General features: G+C 43.4%; 1 protein-coding gene across 1 annotated transcript in view; it reads right to left on the bottom strand.

Moving 5' to 3' along the window:
- Positions 1–2129: 2129 nt before the first annotated feature.
- Positions 2130–27020, bottom strand: part of RUFY2 (RUN and FYVE domain containing 2) — a 44721-nt gene continuing 19830 nt past the window's right edge. The window contains exons 5-14 of the mRNA XM_040436369.1: positions 25433–25534; positions 25029–25152; positions 21205–21269; positions 17715–17780; positions 15644–15713; positions 13287–13385; positions 12511–12624; positions 8204–8368; positions 6045–6139; positions 2130–2407 (exon numbers count right to left, since the gene is read on the bottom strand). Coding sequence (XP_040292303.1) covers positions 2299–2407; positions 6045–6139; positions 8204–8368; positions 12511–12624; positions 13287–13385; positions 15644–15713; positions 17715–17780; positions 21205–21269; positions 25029–25152; positions 25433–25534 — 1009 coding nt within the window. The 3' untranslated portion in view covers positions 2130–2298. The remainder of the gene's footprint in view (positions 2408–6044; positions 6140–8203; positions 8369–12510; positions 12625–13286; positions 13386–15643; positions 15714–17714; positions 17781–21204; positions 21270–25028; positions 25153–25432; positions 25535–27020) is intronic.

Below are 27020 nucleotides of genomic sequence, written 5' to 3'. Positions count from 1 at the left end.
TTGAAGTGATTGCCTGCATAGTCGGCGTGTGTAAATGCGCCGTTAAACACAGAGAATGCTATCAATCACTGATGCCCCTGTGTACAGTACATTGAGTGTCTCTGGGCCAGTTACAGAACCAGGCGAGTGGTATATATTGCATTTTATATATTACAGAGCTTTTTCTTCTAAAATCAGTAAATAACACTGAGCTGTCTACTCCTCCAAAAAGGGCTTGTCCAGGGTTAGGGTACTTTCACACTAGTGTTATTTTTTTCCGGCATAGAGTTCTGTCCTAGGGGCTCAATACCGGAAAAGAACTGATCAGTTTTACCCCCTTGCATTCTGAATAGAGAGCAATCTGTTCAGGATGTCTTCAGTTCAGTCTTTTTGACTGATCAGGACAGAGATAATACCACAGCATGCTGCGTTTTTTTTATCTCCGGCCAAAAAAAACTGAACACTTGCCTGAATGCTGGATCCGGCCTTTTTTTTTTTTTTTTTTTTTTTTGGAATGTATTAGTGCCGGATTCAGCATTCAAAGTGCTGGATCAGTCCTTCTGCGCAGACCGAAAAAAATAAATGCTGGATCTGTTTTTCCGGATGAAAGACGAACCCGGCATTTCAATGCATTTGTAAGACTGATCAGGATCCTGATCAGTCTTACAAATGCCATCAGTTGGCATACATTTTGACGGATCCGACAGGCAGTTCCGGCGACTGAACTGCTTTCCGGATCGCTCTGCTGCAAGTGTGAAAGTAGCCTTAGAGGGTTTTGGGCTATGCTGATATACCAGTCACAAATGGACTAGCAAAGATGTTAACAATTTTATTTAGCCATTTTAATTATACTTCTGTAATCACCAAAAGTCAAAACAGGAAATAAGTGGATTGACAGATCCAATGAGGGCTGGCACTGAGTTCTCCTGGACTCCCAAATGTCAGATTATCTGCTTTGGAATCAGATCAGAAATTAGCAGCAGTAAACTACATAAGTGTAAGTGCTGTGGGAAAAAAACCTGTCTAGTTTCCTGGCAGCAGATCGATGAAATAGCGTTTCGGTGCATTTGCACTGCTAGATCATTGCTAACCAGCGTTACTACAAACGGAGATAATCTGTTCAATTCTTGGTCCTGGTGCAGGGCCCTTTATGCTTATGGATTTCCACTGTGGATTTCACCCCATCTGGATGCAAGGAGTGTTCTGAACATGCCTTCCGGACTGAATCCTGACCCATTCATGTCAGTGGGTCTGTGTACACGAGTAGTGTTCATCACTGATCATCTCTGCATTCAGAAAAAATTGTAACATGTTTTATATTGAGTTTTTCACACAGCTCTGGCTCCATAGGAGTCAATGCGGCTTGCGGGAATAGGAGGCATCCGGATGCAATGTGTTTTTCACTGATGGATGCTAGGAGACGTAGATGTCTATTTTTTTTTTTTTCTGTATTTCTTCACTCGCATGAAAATCTCTTTCAATCCAGATACAATCCGACGGAAAAACGCAAACGCTGAACTCAGTTGCAGAAAAAGCTGATTCAAGTTGCTTGCCAAACCATCAGTTTTTTCCTGAATACATCTTGAAACAATACAGATCGCTTGTGTCAAAGAGGTTTAAGGCCTCATGCACGCGTCCATGCCCGTATTGCAGGGCAACAATATACGGTCCACGGCTTTGTGCACACCGCATCACGGATGCGGACCAATTCACTTCAATGGGTCTGCAATCCGGAAGATGCGGAACCACCTCCGAGTGCATCGTGGGGATTCTATCCGTACCTCCACACTGCAAAAAAAGTTCTATTTTTTTGCGGTGTGGATTCAAGTTGAATGGGTCTGGATCCGTCTGCGGCAGCCGCACGGATGGTGCTGGTGCAAATTACCATGTGCATGAAGCCTAAGTTGTGGATTTTCCTCTGCAAATTTAAGTTCCATGGGAACTCCGCATACAGTGAATACACAGTTATATACTTACAAGTGCTCAAAGTATCACAACTTGGTGGAAATCTTCTGTTGGCTTTAGATCTGCAGGACTCATTGTTTTTCCTGTACTCTGCAATAACTTAAAAGCTAATCTTGGCCCAAAAAAAAATGAAGACAAGCTCAAACAGTAAGAAAATACTCTTTACTATTATGGGAGTTAATTAACCATTAATACATCATTTCTCGGTGTGTACAAAGTGCTGTAAGTAACATCTGTGTATTTTAGTGTATTACAAATGTATATATACTGCAGGTAAAACAAATTCTACTAAATAGATCAGCAAAATGTATGTTTTTACTCCTTCCCTACTGATGTCACTATATGTATGCAGTGCTAGAATGATATGTCTTTAATGAGCTTATATTGTGGAGCAGATTCTACTCCCGAGTGCTTCATGTAGGATATGTCAATGTGTCTCGGCTTGGTTAAAACCTCTTTATCACTGTTTTGAGAACAAAAGTATGTGACAAATAATAGTAAAAAAAAATAAAAAATGGAGAGAACAGAAAAGACAAATTACTATAATGCAGATGAATGCTAGGATTGTTGCTTAGTACTGTACGTTATATACATTTCTGTGTAGTTTACACAGAACGACTACAGCTCGTCCAGCCCTAATACCAGACTGTGGGTGTACACAGCATTTATAGGATAAAGTCACCAGTTACGGTAATATCAGTTGTCCTCATATGACGTTAGGGGTTACATATACAAGTTCTACAGTAATGTCACTTAGCTTTTACTAGAGGCCTAAATGCTAAAACTGCAGAGCTGTAAAGCAGTGCAGGACTGGGGGATATAGTGCAGCTTCACTGGGTACAAATGCCCTTTGTCAGCCCTGAAAAGCTCTTTGTGAGTTGTACTGGCAGCCATATTCATTGTTACACACAAGTAAGGAGATTTTGAATTTCTAATAACTTGGAAAAGGACAACACAATGGCCCACTTTTGCAACGTTTCCAGCACCACAAGAGATTCTCCCTTAGGGATAGAAAACTTGCATATAAAAATAAGCAGCCCCCATGGAGAGACTCCTAGAGCTTCCTCAGGAGTCCCAGCAGTTTAAAAGGGTTTTTCTGAGATTTCCAGGACCCCCGCCAATCGGCTGTTTTGAGGAGGCAGGGGCGCTCCTGTGAGCTCCGCTGCCTTCTCGCAGCTTACCAAGCACAGCACCGTACATTGTATAGTGGCCGTGCTTGGTATTCCAGTTCAGCCCTTTTCACTTGAATGGGACTGGGCTGTACTTAGGCCAAGTGACAGATGAACATGACATCACTGGCATAGGAAAAGCAGAGAGAAGGCCGCTGCCTTCTCACACAGCTGGGTGTCAGACCCCCACCAATCAGATACTGATGACCTATCCTCTGGATAGGTCATCAATAAAAAAAATCTCAGAAAACCTCTTTAACCACCTAGCTGTTTTGCCGGAGTCCAGCTCCAGCAGTGGGACAATTAGACAACTGGAGGGGGGAAAGACTGTTTTAGATGCTGCTATCCCCTGAATGGTGGCAGCTAGAAACATGCAACTGGTCTTGTTTGAAAGCTGGCTTTGATACAAGACCAAAATGACAGCTAAAGTCCAAGCAACAGAGGAGAAATCACTGTCAGGAATAATCGCGGGTAAAACCTGTTTTTACTTTCAGCTGTATTCACTGCATCCCGATTTCTATCAGTGATCTCTTCCCCTGTGCTGGACATATTGCTGTCATTCTGGTATAGCCTTGAAAGCTTGGAATATCAGATTTCAAACAAGACCTAGCTGCTACCATTCAGGAGATAGCAGCATCTAAAGCAGCCCACCCCGTCCAGTTAGATACTTATCCCACTACTGGAGCTGGACTGGGGCAAAACAGTTAGGGGGTTAATTCTACCTGTGGAGTTGCATTTAATCTGGCTCCTTCAGATATCTGTTTGGTCCTGAGTTTATGGATTGCTATGCTGTTGGCCTGGCCTTGGTACACATGGTCATTGTGACATTGGATGCAACTAAGAGCAGCACAGAATGCATGTGGGCAAATTTTTCAGGCAGTTTGCAGGTTGCGCCAGGATGTGGTGACCCATCGGGTTCTTGAAGCTTTACAATTGGGAGTGGATGTGAGGAAGACATGGATTTTTTTTTAAAGGTTATAAACAGATGAACTTCTGAGGAAATAATGGAAAGTAGCAGCGTTTAATCCTATTATTGTAGGAAATATGTACAGCCAGGTTTTTAGATATCTGACTAGACTATTTGAGGAGCATTTAAAAACTTGATCGCCCAGTTTGTAGAGTCCTTGCCCACGTAGAATTTATTGTGACTGCTTCTGTAGTCACCATACAGCTGCTGACTTAATGTTCACCCCTTTGATTAAGTCGTGGTTGATGGATATGAAATAGACTTCCATGCCATATGATGGGATTTTTCTGTTTTGGGTTTCCAGGTGGATTTTGCTGTTCAGTTCCTAGTCCCATATCAGCAATTCTCTAAATGGCACCAGATGTAGGGTAGGGAGACATCTAAAAGGCCTCTTGCGGCTTGCTCCTGCATTTCAGAAAGTCGTTGAGACCTAGGTATTGTTTGAAAAGATCTAAAACTTGGTTTCATGTCCCCTTCTCCAACAATTTCATAAATAACTCCTTCAAATCAGGGTCACAGCACTCTAACAGAGTTCAGTTCCTAAAAAATCTTTGAGTGTCTTTTATTAAGACCGGCGTTTTTCACTTGGTAAGGCTACTTTTACACTAGCGTCGGGGCTCCGCTTGTGAGCTCCGTTTGAAGGCTCTCACAAGCGGCCCCGAACGCATCCGTCCAGCTACCAATGCATTCTGAGTGGATGCGGATCCGCTCAGAATGCATCAGTCTGGCAGCGTTCAGCCTCCGCTCCGCTCAGCAGGCGGACACCCGAACTTGCAGCGTTCGGGTGTCCGCCTGGCCGTGCGGAGGCAAACGGATCCGTCCAGACTTACAATGTAAGTCAATGGGGACGGATCCGTTTGAAGTTGACACAATATGGCTCAATTTTTTAAACGGATCCGTCCCCCATTGACTTTCAATGTAAAGTCTGGACGGATCCGTCTGAACAACTTTCAGACTTTGAATTTTTTCTAAACTATAATGCAGACGGATCCGTTCTGAACGGATCCAAACGTCTGCATTATAGGAGAGGATTCGTCTGTGCAGACACCAGACGGATCCTCTCCGAACGCAAGTGTGAAAGTAGCCTTATCCAGTGGGGTGAGAAAGGAAGGACTTGTTTTTACATCCAGATTTCCTGCCCCTATTATAGGGTGTCTCTATCGTAGTGCTGTCGTGGGATCAAGAAAATCGAATACCCTTTTGAGTAAATAGTATTTTGGTGTAAACTGCTTTAAAAACTACATGCAAGAAATATACAGAAAAAGTCAAATTTTCTAGGTACTTAATTTGAAAGGTGATGAGAAAATTGGAGAACACTCCACATAACGTTAACACAGAGCACAATATTGTGAGGGTTTATTACCACTCTGCAGTATGTGAGAGCGGTATATGGGATAACTGTAGGGTAGTGCAGTAGAATCAGTCCTGTTTTTTGGGAAAATGATTTCTGCTGTTCTGCAGGGACCCTGTCAAAATATACTTCTCTATAAAAAGGACTCCTTAGGATTTTTCTAATTGGATATTTCAGTCTTTTCTGCTAAGTCTTGTTTCTGGAATTTCACCGTATGTCACCATTCACACAATCTTAGGACGGCCGTGCCCGTGTTGCAGAAGACAAACCGCGGATCTGCATCTCCCATGTACACCCTACCTCGTGGTGCGTCCTTTTGACTTCAATGGTTCCGCGATCTGCAAGATGCGGCCAAAGATAAAACAGGTCCTATCTTTTGCGGCGCAGAGGCATGCACCTGGAAGCACACAGAAACACGCGGAAGGGCTTCTGGGTACGTGTCTCCAAGCCACAAAAGGTAGGACATCTTCTATCTTCGGCTGTATCTTGCGTATCGCAGACCCATTGAGTGTACACGGCCGATGCCTGTGTTTTGTAGATTTGCGGTTTGCTGTCTGCAACACGGTCATGTGAATGCAGCCTTAACTGTGGTTTCACTTTTTACGTCACTTACCTTGGTTCTTGTGGTTTCATGGCAGCTGCAATCTGACCGGACTTCCCGTCTTGTCTCTCTTTCACATCCCGTTCTTTGGCATTCTCTTCATAATTCTGTACAAAGTGGCAATAATTTTATCACAAACATTTTCAATAAAAATATATAGCTATCCACACTGTATAAAATGCAGACTTGCAGTGTCTTTACCCAAAGAGATTTCACTGTCCTACCTTGGTTCTTTCCCATGCTACTTGAGAAATTCTAAATCCTCCAGTGCTATATTACAACACACATTCATCATCTGACCACACCACAGCTCTGTACAGTGTGTAGTGGTCGGGCCTGCTTACGGCAGCGCTGCAGTAACCAGGTACAGCCATTACATAATGTAGCAGCTGGTATACAGCAGCTCCTGCAAACAGCTGATCTGATATTGATGCCCTGTTCCATCCAAAGGAAAGGTTATTAATATTAACACAGGTTTTTTTTGTGGCAAAAATGGCATGTATTTTTTTATCATTTTTGTGACATTTTTAGGTGCCTATTACCGTATTTTTCGCCCCATAAGACACATTTCTTCCCCCCCCCCCCCCCCCCAAAAGTGGGGGGAAAATGCCCTGATGGGAAGCGGTGAAAATGCTATACTCACCTCTTTCTGGTCCTCGGCGCTCTGCTGTGAAGGCTGCGCACATGTGAGGGTGAGTTGTGACCTCACACTGTGCGTGCCGAACACAGCAGACTGAAGAGGAGGATTACCGAGTGCGGGCGGTGAGGAGCAGCGGCGTCCGGAGCAGGAAAGGTAAGTGATTTTTTTTTTTTATTTCAGGGCTGAAGAGAGGCATATGGGGGCTAAAGAGAGGCATATGGGGGCTGATGAGAGGCGCATGGGGCTCTTATCTGAGGTCTGATTATGGGGTCATTCATATTGGGGTCTAAGCTGAGGTCTGATTGGGGGTTTGATCTGAGGTCTAATTGGGGTCTTATTAACATTGGGGGTCTGATTGGTGGACTGACCTAAGGTGTAATAAAAAATAATCATTTCTTATTGTCCCCCTCTAAAACCTAGGTGCGTCTTATAGGGTGAAAAATACGGTAATTCATATCTAAGGGAAATATGCATGCTGTGTTTTGTAAGGAGCACTAAAAATGCACAATGCAAAGCAAAAAGCACCATGAAAAAAACACTTTGTGGTTTGTGGTGCATCACATAATACACCACAGAATGTAAAGTAACATCTGGCCTAAAAATAAAATATGAAAAAAATCCCACCAAAATGCAGAGAAAACCGGTAAAAATGCTAAAAACAGATTGCGTGAAACCACTCAGCTCACACTTTCATGCTCAATGTTCTTGTAAAAAAGGCACAGTTTTTGTGGTAGTTTTTCAACCAAAGCCAAAATTGAATTTAAAAGGAGTGGAAAACACAAAGGAAGGATTTGTACTTTTCCTTCCGGCTGGATCCACTCTTGGCTTAGGCTCCAAAAACGACAGTCTTTAAAAGGGTTCTCTGGGAATAATATAAAATGGCCACCAGCAACCTGTCCTAGAATGTGAGAAGGACTAGTTGCCACCACTTGCAGAGCTGCCTCACTACACTGCTCTACAATACGTAATGATGATGCGATCCTGCCTACGATATGCCATCATGGCCGAGCAGCCTGACAGGAACATTCACCAATATGTAAGTGCCAAAACATACCGTGTAGTGAGGCCCCGCACCCTCACCCCTCAGCTCTGTTGGCAAACAGTCTTGCTGACATTCTAGGACAGGTTACTGGTGGCCATTTTAAATCATTCCCAGCGAACCCCTTTAATAACAAACCATTATTACAAGGTAGTTGTAATTCTGATGCATCTCCTGGAGTCCTGTGCCTGCAGGCAGGTGGAGCCGATTTTAGGAGTAATGTGAGCCAGTTTTCTGACACTCAAAATAGTGAATGTAATAGGCAGCAGGTGACCTATCCGTGGCCCATTCCCTCTCTCTCTGGGAACAAGTCTCAAAATATTGGTGAAAAACCGCAATTGTGACAAAATTTGCGACTTAAATGTGGTTTGGCAGGAAATATATTTTAGGTCAACAGAACATAATTTGTATTTCCTGGAAACCTCTCTAAACTTCAGAGGCAGCTTGCACAACAGGATCAGCCCCTCCACATACATTCTATATAATACATACCTGCTTTTTCTCATACATCTCATAATTATTTGCTTTCACTTCTTTTAGTTGTTCTTTGAGGCCGATGAGCGTTTCTTGTTTGTCCTGAATATCTTTCTCCAAGAAATTCACTGCAAATTCAATTTCACGTTGCATCCTAGCTGGCACAAGATCCGTGTCAGATTCCTGTAATGGTGGTAAACACAGGGATCACATGAACCTCTGAAGAACTAAAGCATGCTTTATGGCATGACAGGCTGTGAAATGGTGCTTGAAGTGTAAATTGGCTGCTGCATTACCATGAATTGCCAGGAAGCATCACTTTATGAGGTTTATTTTTACTACTTTAAAGGGGTTGTGTCACTTCAACAAATGGCATTTAGTAGGCACATACTAATGTATTGTGATTGTCAATATTGCCTCCTTTGCTGGCTGGATTTAATTTTACATCACATTATACACTGCTTGTTTTCATCATTACGACCACTATAGAAAAAAGTACCAGCCTATGTGTGCTTCCACGGTCCTGGCTACCAGAGAGGCCGGCACTTTTTCCCATAGTGTGTAAAAATGGCCGCCGCTAATGGATTGCAGCGGTGGTCATAACCTCTTGATATAAGAAGTGTATAATGTGATGGAAAAATGAATCCAGCCAGCAAAGGAAGCAATATGGAGAATCACAATACATTAGTAAGTGCCTTGTATTAACTTTGTCTACATGATAAAAGCCACTTGCTGAAGTGAGACGCCCCTTTAACTGTACTTTTTAGAGTTGTCTAGTATACTTCAACATGCATTTTCATCTCTTAAAGCAGGGATGCCCAACCTGCAGCCCTCCAGCTGTTGCAAAACTACAAGTTCCAACATGCCCGGACAGCCTACAGCTATTAGGGCATGCTGGGAAGTTGTAGTTTTGCAACAGCTAGAGGGCCGAAGGTTGAGCATCCCTGTCTTGGGGTACATTCACACGACTGTGTGTAATGCTTTCCGTTTTGCGGTCCGCAAATAACGGAACCGCATGTCCGCATTTTGCAGACGAATAACTTCCTTTTGTGTTCCGTATGTCGTCTTTTTTTTTTTTACGGTTCGCAAAAAACGGAAGGAAAAAAAAAAGAGAGAGAGAAAAATTTGCAATTTGCGGATCCATTGACTTGAATGGGGCTGCAGACCGATCTGTGCGGACAATAGTAGTACAAGCTTCATATTTTTCAGGACCAGAAATGCAGAAACACGGATGCGGACCACATACTGAACGTTGTCCGCACATTTTATTCACCCATAGAAATTAATGGATCCGCATCTATTCCGTAAAATGCGGAACGGATCGGATGCGGATCAAATTATACGGTCGTGTGAATGTACCCTTAAAGCGATTAGTGACATAAAGCATACAGGGAGTGCAGAATTATTAGGCAAGTTGTATTTTTGAGGATTAATTTTATTATTGAACAACAACCATGTTCTCAATGAACCCAAAAAACTCATTAATATCAAAGCTGAATATTTTTGGAAGTAGTTTTTAGTTTGTTTTTAGTTTTAGCTATTTTAGGGGGATATCTGTGTGTGCAGGTGACTATTACTGTGCATAATTATTAGGCAACTTAACAAAAAACAAATATATACCCATTTCAATTATTTATTTTTACCAGTGAAACCAATATAACATCTCAACATTCACAAATATACATTTCTGACATTCAAAAACAAAACAAAAACAAATCAGTGACCAATATAGCCACCTTTCTTTGCAAGGACACTCAAAAGCCTGCCATCCATTGATTCTATCAGTGTTTTGATCTGTTCACCATCAACATTGCGTGCAGCAGCAACCACAGCCTCCCAGACACTGTTCAGAGAGGTGTACTGTTTTCCCTCCTTGTAAATCTCACATTTGATGATGGACCACAGGTTCTCAATGGGGTTCAGATCAGGTGAACAAGGAGGCCATGTCATTAGATTTTCTTCTTTTATACCCTTTCTTGCCAGCCACGCTGTGGAGTACTTGGACGCGTGTGATGGAGCATTGTCCTGCATGAAAATCATGTTTTTCTTGAAGGATGCAGACTTCTTCCTGTACCACTGCTTGAAGAAGGTATCTTCCAGAAACTGGCAGTAGGACTGGGAGTTGAGCTTGACTCCATCCTCAACCCGAAAAGGCCCCACAAGCTCATCTTTGATGATACCAGTCCAAACCAGTACTCCACCTCCATCTTGCTGGCGTCTGAGTCGGACTGGAGCTCTCTGCCCTTTACCAATCCAGCCACGGGCCCATCCATCTGGCCCATCAAGACTCACTCTCATTTCATCAGTCCATAAAACCTTAGAAAAATCAGTCTTGAGATATTTCTTGGCCCAGTCTTGACGTTTCAGCTTGTGTGTCTTGTTCAGTGGTGGTCGTCTTTCAGCCTTTCTTACCTTGGCCATGTCTCTGAGTATTGCACACCTTGTGCTTTTGGGCACTCCAGTGATGTTGCAGCTCTGAAATATGGCCAAACTGGTGGCAAGTGGCATCTTGGCAGCTGCACGCTTGACTTTTCTCAGTTCATGGGCAGTTATTTTGCGCCTTGGTTTTTCCACACGCTTCTTGCGACCCTGTTGACTATTTTGAATGAAACGCTTGATTGTTCGATGATCACGCTTCAGAAGCTTTGCAATTTTAAGAGTGCTGCATCCCTCTGCAAGATATCTCACTATTTTTGACTTTTCTGAGCCTGTCAAGTCCTTCTTTTGACCCATTTTGCCAAAGGAAAGGAGGTTGCCTAATAATTATGCACACCTGATATAGGGTGTTGATGTCATTAGACCACACCCCTTCTCATTACAGAGATGCACATCACCTAATATGCTTAATTGGTAGTAGGCTTTCGAGCCTATACAGCTTGGAGTAAGACAACATGCATAAAGAGGATGATGTGGTCAAAATACTCATTTGCCTAATAATTCTGCACTCCCTGTATTGTTAGAATATGTCATCATTTGATGATCGTTGGGGATCTGACCTCTTTGACCCTCAGACTGTGTGCAGAGAAAGACTTTCATTTTCAGTATAATTGGGTGTCCCAGGGGTGGACCCTCGCCGATCAAAAAGCGATGAGATATATTCTAAAGATATGCCATCAATTTATGAGACGTGAATACCCCTGTAAGTGTTATATCATGAAGATTTCTGATTGATATCAGAGAATGGGCATTTTTTTACAACCAGACATAATAATTCTAGGCACATAAATGCATAGAGTTTAAGAAACTCCTAAATTTCTGTTTGATGTTGGGGTTAGGTCCAACTAAATGTCCTCACTGCAAATATGACATGGCTTCTGGAGATCAGTTGGCTGGATGTGATGTATACAATTATTTTAACATAGTGTATTCTGCTAATGTTGCCATTTGTTCATATACTGGGCTACGTGAAGGACCTAACGATCACCAAGCTATACGGATGCTTTACATGGCCTGGAAACTGATGCAATGCGCAGCACTGGCTGGATGAGAACAGCCTTACTAGGAGCGAATATGTGTCCAAAATAAGCTGGCAACTAAACTTGGAAAAGGAGGTCTACAGGATAAGAGTAGCTATGCCTAAATTTGAAAAATGATGGGTGCTTTTGACTGATTCTGCCGGTCTAGTGTCAAGAGAATTGATGATATATTGTTTGAGCTATAACTCACAGACTGTGCGCTCTGTGGTTTGACGTGTGGTGGTAAGAGGGTCCATCTTCTTCCATGTATTTTGGAATGTGCCATAGTATGTTTATTTCCTTTATATTATATTGTATGGTCTCACTCAGATGATATTTGTATATGATCAACATTCTGCTGTGGTTTGGGCTGAAAAAGTCGGGAGATGGACATGGACTTGAAAAACTCATGGATATTCTGGACTTTTCAAGACTGGCGCACTTTTTCTTTTAATGCTGGTTATGCGGAGGGGGGATTATATTCAAAAATCTTTAATAAAGAAACTATTTTTTTTAAAAAGCCATAATACATCTCACAGCAAAGAGTTTTCTATGTTTCCCTTATTTCAAAAGGGGTTTTATTGATAAGAGAAACCCCCCTTTGTTCTAGGCATTGGTGGGCTCCCAGTGGTCAGACCCCACTGATCCCTATAAGGGTGTAACTAATGAGAGAAGTGGTAACTCTATGCAGTATGTTAATGGCCACACAGTTTGCCACAAAAACAAAATGCACAGCCATTAAGAAAATTGCAAGAAGCTAGCACTGCTCTCATTAGTAATCTGCACAACCCTGCTGTGCTGGACCACATGGAGGCAGATGCTATGTGTGACAGCACCCTAACATTGCACCCTACAATGCCGTAAGCGTACCTGTTCCAGCTGTGATTCGTCATGATGAGTGCATATCTCAGTAAAGATGTCGCTCATTCCATGTCTTGAATGTTGTCTGTAGATGTGCTCAGCTTCAATTTCAGCTTTGGCCGCCTACATGAAAAGCAACTGAATTGAGTCTTAAGGGTACTTTCACACTTGCGTTAAAGTTTTCCGGTATTGAGTTCCATCCTCGAGCTCAATACCGGAAAAAAACTGAACTGAGTTTTATCCTAAAGCATTCTGAATGGAGAGCATTCCATTCAGGATGCATCAGTTCAGTCCCTCTTACGTTTTTTGGCCGGAGAAAATACTGCAGCATGCTGCAGTTTTCTCTCCGGCCAAAAATCCTGAACGCTTGCCGGAATGAATTGAAATGCATTAATGCCGGATCTGGCCCCAAGTGTTCTGGCAAAACGGATCCGGTTTTGCGGTCCACGCTTGCGCAGTCCTTTGAAAATGAGAAAAAAAATAAATACAGGATCTGTTTTTCTGGATGACAACCGGAAAGAGGGATCCGGTATTGCAAAGCATTTGTGCCCGGATTGCCGGATCCGGCAGGCAGTTCCGGCGACGGAACTGCCTGCCGGAATCCTCTGCCGCAAGTGTGAAAGTACCCTAAGATGATACATTCGTACATGGGTCATTATGGCCCAGATGTGGCAGATATATGGTGGTCTTTAGGCATGAAGTAATACTCAACATAGCACTTTTCTGTATTGGATTAATGTGCAAATCACCCGCTGAAATGACTTATCAAAGAGATACTTCTTTACCTCAAGTTGTTGCGCTCTCATGAAAATCAGAGCATTTTCATTCCTTAACTGATGATTTTCTTCCTGAATTTTGATGATATTATTCTGAGCTATGGCTAACTAAAAGACAAAAAAAAGAAAACATTTAAGATCCTACAGAACGAGCTGACCATTCACAAGCCAATCTCTGAAGTCTTATACCTTTTCCACACTTCCACTGCAGTCCCTGTAGTTTGCATTTGGAGACTGTATCTGGCTAGGCCGGTGTGATGGCTAACCTCCGGCACTCCAGATGTGGTAAAACTACGACTCCCAAGATGTACAGTTATGGCCAAAAGTTTTGAGAATGACACAAATATTCGTTTTCACAAAGTTTGCTGCTAAACTGCTTTTAGATCTTTGTTTCAGTTGTTTCTGTGATGTAGTGAAATATAATTACACGCACTTCATACGTTTCAAAGGCTTTTATCGACAATTACATGACATTTATGCAAAGAGTCAGTATTTGCAGTGTTGGCCCTTCTTTTTCAGGACCTCTGCAATTCGACTGGGCATGCTCTCAATCAACTTCTGGGCCAATTCCTGACTGATAGCATTAGCAACCCATTCTTTCATAATCACTTCTTGGAGTTTGTCAGAATTAGTGGGTTTTTGTTTTTCCACCCGCCTCTTCAGGATTGACCACAAGTTCTCAATGGGATTAAGATCTGGGGAGTTTCCAGGCCATGGACCCAAAATGTCAACGTTTTGGTCCCCGAGCCACTTAGTTATCACTTTTGCCTTATGGCACGGTGCTCCATCGTGCTGGAAAATGCATTGTTCTTCACCAAACTGTTGTTGGATTGTTGGAAGAAGTTGCTGTTGGAGGGTGTTTTGGTACCATTCTTTATTCATGACTGTGTTTTTGGGCAAAATTGTGAGTGAGCCCACTCCCTTGGATGAGAAGCAACCCCACACATGAATGGTCTCAGGATGCTTTACTGTTGGCATGACACAGGACTGATGGTAGCGCTCACCTTTTCTTCTCCAGACAAGCCTTTTTCCAGATGCCCCAAACAATCGGAAAGAGGCTTCATCGGAGAATATGACTTTGCCCCAGTCCTCAGCAGTCCATTCACCATACTTTCTGCAGAAGATCAATCTGTCCCTGATGTTTTTTTTGGAGAGAAGTGGCTTCTTTGCTGCCCTTCTTGACACCAGGCCATCTTCCAAAAGTCTTCGCCTCACTGTGCATGCAGATGCGCTCATACCTGCCTGCTGCCATTCCTGAGCAAGCTCTGCACTGGTGGCACTCCGATCCCGCAGCTGAATCCTCTTTAGGAGACGATCCTGGCGCTTGCTGGACTTTCTTGGATGCCCTGAAGCCTTCTTAACAAGAATTGAACCTCTTTCCTTGAAGTTCTTGATGATCCTATAAATTGTTGATTGAGGTGCAATCTTAGTAGCCACAATATCCTTGCCTGTGAAGCCATTTTTATGCAACGCAATGATGGCTGCACGCGTTTCTTTGCAGGTCACCATGGTTAACAATGGAAGAACAATGATTTCAAGCATCACCATCCTTTTAACATGTCAAGTCTGCCATTTTAACCCAATCAGTCTGACATAATGATCTCCAGCCTTGTGCTCGTCAACATTCTCACCTGAGATAACAAGATGATTACTGAAATGATCTTAGCAGGTCCTTTAATGACAGCAATGAAATGCAGTTGAAAGTTTTTTTTGGGATTAAGTTAATTTTCATGGCAAAGAAGGACTATGCAATTCATCTGATCATTCTTCATAACATTCTGGAGTATATGCAAATTGCTATTATAAAAACTTAAGCAGCAACTTTTCCAATTTCCAATATTTATGTAATTCTCAAAACTTTTGGCCACGACTCTACACATGCTTGGATTTTTTCAGAACTCCATAGAAATGAATGGAGCATGCTGGGAGTCGTAGTTTCACCACAGCTGGAGTGCTGGAGGTTAGTCATCACTGGGCCGCTAGGGTATTCAGGCATACCTGGAATCCTTATAAATAAGTGTCCAGACCACTTTATGTAGGACCTATAACCTCTCCTGACATTTCTGCTTTCTTAGCTACTTGCATTCCCCATGTACTAAGAATTCTGAAGCAACTATTCTACATTACATGGTGGATGCAAGTAGCGGCTAAAACAGACCTGTCAGGAGAGGTTACAGGTCCTAAAGCTTTTTACACCGCCGGATCATCACTAACGAGTGTTACTATGAACGCTTGTTAGTGATAATCTTTTCAATTCTCGTCCATGTAAAGGGCTCTTTAGTGTACAACACATACAACAGACAGGGCACACAACGGAAATTGAGACTATGGATGGTTGGAAATAGTCCCTATTTTAACTACATTACCTCTTCAATAAGTTTTGCATTTGACTTCTCCATTGTGTCAATTCTTGTGTGAAGACTGCTCACTGTGCCACTGCAAACAAGCGAGAAAACAGTTGTTACACTGCTATAATATTAGGATATAGGTGCTTAGGATATGCTTATTTAAGACTAATAAAAAAGAAATGACATAGCACTAAACCAAGAAGACGTAAAAGAAGGTAGCAAGAGTGAAAGAATGACAGTCCCTATGAGACAGAGCTATTTTTTAGATCAAAGGTTCATAGGAACGCTCATTCCTTGGCCTCTATAATCGATCCCCCAATCATCCAAATGCTTGTTTGTCAGCTAATTTGCATCTCTTATCAGGGATGGGCTGCTGATAATCAATAAAACTGTGACAGCAATCATCCCTCTCCCATATACTTTGCATGGTGTAATACGGGTTTATCATTGATCAGCGCTGGTCTTGCCCGACCATTGGACAGTCGTATAGAGTCTTAAGACTCTTATGTTAGATGGTGTTCACCAGGTTTTCAGTTTTTATTATTAGGCGACCTCTAAATGCTATTTTGCCCTTCAGGTGCAATGGAAACCTGTTAAAACAAAGAGAGCCATCATGCCAGTGTGAAGTGACATGTTTTTGCCTATCATGTTCGAGAAGACATACATGATATTTTCAGTCTCTTTTGTATGATTGGTCTCCCGTGTGCGACTCCCAAACAATCAGTTTACGAAATCTTTAAAGAGGATCTATCACAAGATTTCACAGGTTTTAACTGCATAGATTATTAAACAGATTTCTTAAAGGGGTTCCCCATTTTCACCCAAGCAGCCCCTCTGAAATGAGCATCGGAGCATTTCATGCTCAGATGCTCTCCCTTTCCCTGCGCTGAATTGCGCAGGGCAAAGGCTTTTTTTGGACATCCGGTGACGTACTGGGCTCTCCATGGGGAAAGCTAGGCAGTGCTAAAATATAAACAAACAGCCCTTGCCCTGTGCAATCCAACGCAGGGCAAGGGATAGCATTGGAGCATGAAATGCTCCAATGCTCCTGTCAGAGGGGCCGGAGGGGTGAAAATGGAGATATGTCTGGGTTTAGCTCTGAACCCGGACAACCCCTTAAAGCGCCCTTTACACGGGCCGGGAATCCCGCACATAATCGCTAATGAGCGAAACCCTCGTTCATCGGGTAAAAGATCATTTATGCGGTCACAAAATTATCGTTTGCCGACAGCAGATCATGGTGTGTAAACAGCATCTGCTTCCGGCAAACAACTAGTCAGTATGGGCAATGGCCTTAGCGATCACTCCTCCTCAGACTGTGAAGGAGATTGCTGCATGTACACGCAGTGGTCTCCTCCAGTGAAGAGCGGGCGCTTTTCGGAAGTAATGCTTTTTTCCCAACAATCGCCTGCTGTGTTGTCCCGTGTAAAGGGATTTTTAGACCTGACAAGGCTGCTGTACTTACTTTGAAAATCCAAGTTAGAATGACTGTAAATTGTTCATGACTGTCAGCTGGCATAAGGAGTCTTACAGGCAGAGATCGGACACTTACTCACTGGGTAACCACCTAGCTGGCATTAGAGACAAGTTCTTCCTTCGGGTTGAGAGATAATCTGCATATCTTTTTTTCCAGACAGCATAGCCTGTAAGACTTTATATGCCAGGTGGCAGTCTCCACAAGGAGAAACACAATCCTGAGAACTAATATACTATTAATTATTGCTTGTTCTATATCATAGACATAATGAATACTGTTAATGATTGTCTTTTATGGTCAGCTACCAAGAATTGTGTAAATTGTTGGAAAAGAATGGAAATTAGTGGTTAGCACTGGTGCTTTGCAGCGCTGGGGTCCTGGGTTCGAATCCGACCAAGAACAACATCTGCATGGAGTCTGTATGTTCTCCCCGTGTTTGCGTGGGTTTCCTCCGTGTTCTCCGGTTTCCTCCCACACTCCAAATACATAATGATAGGGAACTTAGATTGTGAGCCCCATTGGGGACAGTTGAATGCTAATGTCTGTAAAGCGCTGCGGAATATAGTAGCGGTATATAAGTGCATAAAATAAATAAATTGGTCGCCCACTTACTTCAGCTGTCTGTTAAGTTCTTCAACATAGTTTTTCTGGTCCAGTATTGCAGAAATGTGCACATTCCTTACAACGAGAGACATCAGTTACTTAACATTTCATTAATACAAATGTTAAAAAAAATGAGAAACTTGACAGAATGTGAAAAGTACAGACAGGGTCGGACTGGCCCACCAGAGGGTCCTCCGGTGGGCTCAGGATCTGATTCCATAATGGGTCCCAAAGATCCAGAAGAAAACACCCATTTGGCTGCCTTTCAGCCAATCACTTGCCAGTTTAGTCTATTTCTTTGAGCTGAACCCAGACATACCCTTATTTTCACCCCTGCAGCCCCCCTGAGGCTAGCATCAGAGCATCTAATGCTCCGATGCGCTCCCTTGCCCTGCACTAGATCGCGCAGGGCAAGGTCTCTTTTGTTTTTAATAACACACGGCCAGGGAGAAACGTCCGCCCGGCAGTGTGTTCGGTAACGTCACCAGGGTTCCTGTCAGCCCCATGGAGAGCCCCGGTACGTCACCGGATCTCCAAAAAGTGCCTTTGCCCTGCGCGATTTAGCGCAGGGAAAAGGAGAGTATCGGAGCATAAACTGCTCCGATGCTCATGTCAGGGGGGCTACCGGGGTGAAAATGGAGGTATGTCTAGGTTCAGCTCTGAACCCGGACAACCCCTTTAAGCTTTATTGATGATGTAAGGAGCTGGGCCTTGAGAATAATTTCCTCTGGTAGGCCCAAGGAACCCCAGTCCGACATTGAGTACAGATCATATCTACATTGGGCAAATAATACAGTTAAACAGGTTGTTCAGCTTTCAGACATTTTAAAGGGGTTGGCCACTTTCTGGTTACTAATGCTCAATGTGTTTGTAAGATAATTATATGGCACTTACTAATATAGCCCACTGGTCAAACCAGAGTGTGTGGATTCTCTGTGTCAACCAAGGGGTGGCAGCCACTAACCCCTAGGACTGGGATTAGCAACCTTCGGCACTCCAGCTCCTGTGAAACTACAACTCCCAGCATGCAAGCATGCTCGGCTGCTCTTTTAACTCCTATAGAAGTAAATGAAGCATTCTGGGAGTTGTAGTTTCTGAACAGCTGGAGTGCCGGAGGTTGCTGATCTCTGCATGTCTAGGGTGTTATTCAGCACTCTCTCAGGATACAGGACAGAACGCAGCAAGAGAGAAACTGAACCACCTACAGGATTAGCTAATATGGTTGACGGCTGACTAACAGAGTCAGACAACAGGTAATGCTCCAATTGCTCAAGGTGAAGCAACAACCGCAGTCCAATAGCAGACATGGTGGTGAGCAGTGGTATTTGCAGAGAAGACTGGAGTAAAGACAGCAGCTGATAATGATGATTGTCAGAAGCAGAAGCTGAAGAGTGGTCCGAGACAAGCCAGAGGTCAGAAGCCGGTATCAGATAGTAGCGTGGTACAGAGCATCAGACATGCTCAGGGTCAGACAGGTCCAGTAGTCGATGCAGGCGGCAGACAGAGAATGGTCAAACACAAAAGATCATATCAAACCACCGATTTTATATCATTTATATTACTGATATGATAACTCAACGCTCAGGCAACTTCCTGGAAAAGGAAGCTGCTATTTAACCTTGTAACCCCGCCCAGTGGGCGTGCTGGGAGGCAGGAAGCACACGCCCCTGGAAGCATAAATGACAGGAAGCGACGGGCACTCGCCCCTATGGGATGTCAGTATGGTGTGGAGCACAGAGGCAGCATGCGCCTGCCACATCTGGTGCAGACAGGAGACATGACAGGAGAGCCAGCGGGTGTCACAACCAGACAGCTGAGAAGCTCTGACAGGAGCTGTCCAGAACCTCCTCCTTGAGTTTCTTTGTTTTGATTTCAGTTCTTCATCTCGTTAGCCTATCTCAGCTGTCATGCAGTTGGACTGATTGCTTCCCTTTAAGTTCCTCCCCATGATGCATTAGGTTGCGGCTTATACAACTTCCTGGAGTGTGTGCGCATGCCTTTCCTAGTTCCCAGTCGTCTGCAAGATAAGTACTGTTTATGTATTTGTGATTTTCTGTTTGCTGGATCCAGGTGACCCTGGCTCCCTCCGTGTCTGTGTAGGGGGCCGGTGGTCTTGTCCCCTCACTATTGTAGGGTCTTCAGCTGTAAGATAGTCGAGGTACGTGGATATGCGCCCATCCACCTTTGGGGTGTTCGCATAGGCTGAGCAGTCTCATGCAGGGGTCTCCCTTTTGTTCCTTAGTTGTGGATCCAGTGACTCATAGATTATATTGTATTGTCTTGTTTCCCTGTACACCATCCGTGACAGTGGGAGGTATGGCAGAAGGCCCAGACCTAACAATAGCCTTTATAGAAATGATGTGCCATTTTCTATATTACCGCCCCTCGTTTGCCAGGTCTTCTGGTATACACACAAAGGTCTTGTCCATAAAATGGCTGCTGATAGAGATGTGACCTCCGTGTGATATCTCCTCTATTCAAATGAGTTAAGTGCAGGCGCAGTGTGCCTGAATAAAGATGACATCACATGGAAGTGATCTGCCCGGTCACATGGCCCTCCATTAGTGGACAGCAGAGAAGATTTGTCTAACAAGGGGGCATGGCTTATCACGTACAGCAAATGGCACAGAATATCAACAAAGACTATATTAGTAAGTGCCATACAGTCATCTTACATACACACTAATCACAAGTAGCCAACCCCTTTAAGTGTAGGCCGCAGCACATTGTACATGTTGAAAAAAATCATACTCATCTGCTTAATTCCGGCTCCCTTCACTGGACTTCTAGTCCCCAACCTGTAAACTTCTGGATGGACAGGGTCATATGTGCTGCTGCAGCCTATGACTGGCCAAAGCAATGATGCATCTCCAAGTGGCACATCATTGCTGGGCACATGTCGCTTGGGACTGTGTCACCATTTAGGCCAGTCATTGGCTGCAGCGACAAGACGGGCACCAGCGAAGGGAGCCAAAACGGCATTAAACAGTGAGAAGGGCACGGCGCTCCTGGAGCTCCGCTGCCTTCTTAAACAGTTGATCGGCGGGGGTCCCGGGTGTCGGACCAACGCTGATCAGATGTTGATGATCTATCCAGAGGATAGATCATCAGTTTAAACAAACTGCAGAACCTCTTTAAGTGATCTCCTATCCTGAGGACAGGAGGGACATCACTAGCTGATCAGCGTGGGTTTTAAACCCTGAACCCCTGCAAATCATCTGTTCAGCAATAGCTCCGACACCGTAAGAAGAGACCTCTATTGAAGTCGATGGGAGCAGCGCTGCAGTGACAAGCTCAGTCCACTACAAAGTAGACAGAGTTGTCTGCTTCCAGCAGTGGAGCTACTGCCGAACACTGATTAGTGGACCCCTGCTAATCAGCTAGTGATGGCCTATCTTGATAAAAATCACTTAATGTATGCTGGCAGTCCTCCAGACAAGTCCTTTGATCAACAAACAAACTCTATGATTCCATTACAACACAGGCATAGAAATATTACTTTCCCTCTCTGTCATGATCGTCTTCTTCTGATTTGAGATATATGGAGAAATCAATCACTCCAACCTACAAAATATACAAATGAAATATGATGTTAGGGACCTTATAAAAGAGTATTATAAAAAACAACTCTTTTTAGTAGATGTGTTGCGATCCTAGATCAGGAATCCAGGTCTGTCTCACTGCAACCTGGTCACTTGTTTGTCATGGGGTTGACTAGCCAGAAGCTCCAGTGAAAGAGATCAAGTCTCCTGAGTAACACTGTGGCCACCCTGATTCCTGCAAAAAAAGAGGGTTAGTCAGCACCTCCCAGTGCGCAGGTGCACGCCGCCATGGCAAAGACCTAGAGGAAAAAAAAGGAGACAATGCGGCAGCACTCTGCAAATCAGACAAAGTACAACAATGCTTACAAAAATTATGGTGCTAATACTACGCTTAAAAAGCGAGATGCTTGGTCAATGCATTTTGTACAAAACCATCTAAGCCCGTATGCCAAACGTCAAGGCGATCTCTGTTACACGGGTCCTAACACTAAATACTACCTGTTATGCGCCATAATGACCGCCATAAAATTCAGGGAGTGTTGGACCCACATGCATGTTGGATCCACTCTGCCTTTTTCCGTTTTTTGTGCCAAAATGGCCTCCATTACAAGGGATGCAGGTACCAACATGCATGCTGAGCCCACTCTATACCCTTCCTGGTGCTAAACAGCTTCCAATGAATGTAGTGAGAGCAGGCCACAGCTTTATACTGAAAATAATTAAAATCAGCCTATGGGGCAGACAGGCTAATCAGGAGTGCACGACTCGCTGGAGTGCCACATCTCCAGCATTGTAAATCTGCAAAAAAAGAGGGTTAGTCAGCACCTCCCAGTGCGCAGGTGCACGCCGCCATGGCAAAGACCTAGAGGAAAAAAAAGGAGACAATGCGGCAGCACTCTGCCGCACGGGTCCTAACACTAAATACTACCTGTTATGCGCCATAATGACCGCCATAAAATTCAGGGAGTGTTGGACCCACATGCATGTTGGATCCACTCTGCCATTTTGGCACAAAAAAACGGAAAAAGGCAGAGTGGATCCAACATGCATGTGGGTCCAACACTCCCTGAATTTTATGGCGGTCATTATGGCGCATAACAGGTAGTATTTAGTGTTAGGACCCGTGTAACAGAGATCGCCTTGACGTTTGGCATACGAGCTTAGATGGTTTTGTACAAAATGCATTGACCAAGCATCTCGCTTTTTAAGCGTAGTATTAGCACCATAATTTTTGTAAGCATTGTTGTACTTTGTCTGATTTGCAGAGTGCTGCCGCATTGTCTCCTTTTTTTTTCCTCTAGGTCTTTGCCATGGCGGCGTGCACCTGCGCACTGGGAGGTGCTGACTAACCCTCTTTTTTTGCAGATTTACAATGCTGGAGATGTGGCACTCCAGCGAGTCGTGCACTCCTGATTAGCCTGTCTGCCCCATAGGCTGATTTTAATTATTTTCAGTATAAAGCTGTGGCCTGCTCTCACTACATTCATTGGAAGCTGTTTAGCACCAGGAAGGGTATAGAGTGGGCTCAGCATGCATGTTGGTACCTGCATCCCTTGTAATGGAGGCCATTTTGGCACAAAAAACGGAAAAAGGCAGAGTGGATCCAACATGCATGTGGGTCCAACACTCCCTGAATTTTATGGCGGTCATTATGGCGCATAACAGGTAGTATTTAGTGTTAGGACCCGTGTAACAGAGATCGCCTTGACGTTTGGCATACGGGCTTAGATGGTTTTGTACAAAATGCATTGACCAAGCATCTCGCTTTTTAAGCGTAGTATTAGCACCATAATTTTTGTAAGCATTGTTGTACTTTGTCTGATTTGCAGAGTGCTGCCGCATTGTCTCCTTTTTTTTCCTCTAGGTCTTTGCCATGGCGGCGTGCACCTGCGCACTGGGAGGTGCTGACTAACCCTCTTTTTTTGCAGATTTACAATGCTGGAGATGTGGCACTCCAGCGAGTCGTGCACTCCTGATTAGCCTGTCTGCCCCATAGGCTGATTTTAATTATTTTCAGTATAAAGCTGTGGCCTGCTCTCACTACATTCATTGGAAGCTGTTTAGCACCAGGAAGGGTATAGAGTGGGCTCAGCATGCATGTTGGTACCTGCATCCCTTGTAATGGAGGCCATTTTGGCACAAAAAACGGAAAAAGGCAGAGTGGATCCAACATGCATGTGGGTCCAACACTCCCTGAATTTTATGGCGGTCATTATGGCGCATAACAGGTAGTATTTAGTGTTAGGACCCGTGTAACAGAGATCGCCTTGACGTTTGGCATACGGGCTTAGATGGTTTTGTACAAAATGCATTGACCAAGCATCTCGCTTTTTAAGCGTAGTATTAGCACCATAATTTTTGTAAGCATTGTTGTACTTTGTCTGATTTGCAGAGTGCTGCCGCATTGTCTCCTTTTTTTTCACCCTGATTCCTGTTAAAAGTACCTACCCAAACAGATGCGGCCATCTGAAAATTACCAGCGCTCTTTCTGCGAGTGCCTTTAATAGAGATGGCAGCGCACCGGTGTGGCCACCTCTCCACTGAACATAGTTAAGTCTGCTTCATTCACTTTTATGGGAGCTAGAAGAACAGCCAAGCCTATTTGCATGTTGGGAGTGGTAGTTTCACAGCAGCTGGAGTGCCGAAGGTTGCTGATCCCTGACATACAGTGTTATGGGAAATCTCCCGAAATACACAACAAACTCAACATACCCCACTTTAAACCATATACTGTCACTCATAGGGCGCATTTCTGTAGTGGCCCATGGTGGCCAATGACTTTCCTGTAAGTAAAAAAATGGTGTACAGATATACTACTACTTAGAAAATGTTGAAAAGACACTCTTGGCATCAATACACGTCTAAGGACCTCTTCGGGATATGGGCATATGTGTATATTTTCCAGCGCACGACCCTCTGTGGTGAGGAAGGCGGCTTACTATGCCAATACTCCTCATTTTATGTCATTTCAGAAATTTCTTCAGAATGTGGATAGCCCCTTTCAATTACACTCGCTACTCCTCTGCCTTGCCCTCCCACACTGAACAGACTGCTTGCTTGAAACAATGCAGAGGCTATATTCGCTTTGAAATTAATGGCAGTCCATGTAACACAGTCTGCCACGGCAAGAGCAGCTGCTGGTGGTGGCTCTCTTCTCTTGCTAACGTAGGCATGACCTTCTTTGATATCCATATTTCCTAATAGGTCATGTGGAGAGGGGTGACTGTATCAGATAACACTTTTTAAATCAAGTTCCCCTCTACTGCCATTTATCTTTAGCGACTACTAAAGGTGGATTTAGCGGGCCAACTGAGGGGTGATTGTTGGGAAGGAAGCGTTCCTTCCCGACAGTCGGCTGCTCGTTCAGTGAAGGAGACCGCGGACTTACATGAATCTCCTTCACTGTATGAGAACGAGGATCGCTATTCTGATCCCTCGTCCTCATACAGAATCATGGCTTCTGAGCAGCTGACCACTGTTTAGACAACACGATCTGCTGCTCAGAAGCCATGATCAGTGGTGCCTGCATGAAGGACAGGATCACCCGATAAAAGAGCGCTTCACTCGTTCATCGGGTGATCAGCAGCACATTTAGACGGCCAGATGATCGGGAACGACTGTTAGCAGGAATCCACCTTAACACTGGACTATACAGGTTTACTATAAATTGTTTTCTTCAGAATTCCACCTAAAGAAATAATATTATTTTACAGAATATGATTGTACTATAAAAATGTGGCAATAAATGGATGAATTACATGTATACATTTATATAACATACTTGCGAGTCCAGGTCTTCCCCTTTCACACAGAGATTGGCATCAATCACATTCAAGCCAACCAGAAGCCCAACTATAACAGTTCCTTCTTCTTCCATCATTACTGCATGATTTTCATAAAACTCACTGGGAAAAAAAATTGCTGTAAGTAATAGTCCTAAATCACAGTTCAGAATAGCATATATTGTAAATCAATGTGAAATCACAACTGTCATTTTTATATAGAAGTTTCCCCTAATTAATGAAATATGACTTATCAACTGGATTTGGTACAATGCAGCTTTGCTCAAAATATAACCCGAGCTTCCCAATCTTCACTGAACATTTAATGCTCATCTTGCAAAATTCTTCCTTGTTTTTATATAGAAAAATCAGGAATTGTATCTGTGCGATTGGAGGTACCGACCTTAAAATATCTCTGCGCATGATCAGGCAACGCAGGTAGTCCGCTAGTTTCTTTTGCATCATTGATAACCGCAGCCAGGCTCGAGCTCGACCAAGGGGGGTTCTAAAATAGAAATGATACCCAGATACTGTACAGAAAATTGTTAATGCTGGGTATATAGGTAATACAGTAGTAATAGGCTACCCAAAACATTAAAATTCATTAGAGCAGCATTTTGCTCTACAACCAGGATGGGAGGTAACTCCAATTCCAACTTTTAACACTTTGACTGTTGCAGTCTGTGACCACAGCATGATCAAAGGGGATTTCACCCTCTGATTGAGTCCTAGTGATCTGATCGGAGGCTGGGTAAGCCCTCTGCAGTCAGCCCTGGGACCTGGAATGGACCCCAAGTCTGTAAATTCATGAATCCTGCCGTTAGGGCACTGCCATAGAGACACAGAGCATAATGTATTAGCATACAGGAGTATGAGAAGGCATTCTAAGTTTAAAATAATTTGGTAAAACAGAAATTCCTTTGTGGGATTCTAAAAAATATAATAATATTTTTTTAAATAAAAATAAAAAAGTAAAAAAATTATAAGCAATTTTTTTTTCATTAAATAGCTTTCATTGCATATACCGTACTTGCATACTACATACAAGCAAAAAACTGTACTTATTAGGTATTCACATGACTGAAATAACCTGAAAAACTAATTTAATGGATTATTCAGTGGGAAATATGTATAGTATAAACAATAAAGTAAAAAAAAAAGTATAAATTACAAAGCAATTAATACAGTTTCTTGAAAATATATTAATACCCCAGGAACTTTTCCACATTGTTCCATGTTACACCCACAAACTTAAATGTATTTTATTGGCATTTTATGTGATAGACCAACACAAGTATCAAGTATGCGAGAAGTGAAAAGAAACTGATACATGGTTTTAATTTTTTTAAATAAAAATCTGGAAAGTGTGACGTGCATTTGTATTCAGCCCCCCTGAGTCCATACTTTGTACGACCACCTTTCACTGCACTTACAGTTGCAATTCTTTTGCGGTATGTCTCTACCAGTTTTTGCCCATTCTTCTTTTCAAAATAGCTCAGTCAGACTGGATGGAGAGCGTCTGTGAACAGCAATTTTCAAGTCTTGCCACAGATTCTCAATGGGATTTAGGTCTGGACTTTGACTGGACCATTCTAACACATGACTATGTTTTGATCTCAACCATTCCCTTGTAGCTCTAGCATTATATTTAGGATTATTGTCCTGCTGGAAGGTGAACCTCCGCCCCAGTCTCAAGTCTTTTGCAGCCTCTGTATTTAGCTCCATCTATCTTCCCATCACCTCTGACCAGCTTCCCTGTCCCTGCTGAGGAAAAGCATCCCCACAACATGATGCTGCCAACACCATGTTTCATGGTGGTGATGATGTGTTCAGGGTGATGTGCAGTGTTAGTTCTCCACCACGCACAGCATTTTGCATTTAGGCCAAAAAGTTCAACTTTGGTCTCATCTGACCAGAGCACCTTCTTCCACATGTTTGCTGTGTCCCCTACATGGCTTGAGGCAAACTGCAAACAGGACTTCTTATGGCTT

Source organism: Bufo bufo, chromosome 6 (genome assembly GCF_905171765.1).
Source record: "Bufo bufo chromosome 6, aBufBuf1.1, whole genome shotgun sequence".
Lineage (NCBI taxonomy): Eukaryota > Metazoa > Chordata > Amphibia > Anura > Bufonidae > Bufo > Bufo bufo.
Note: the sequence above shows the minus strand (reverse complement) of the source record. Positions and strands in the feature narration are given on the sequence as shown.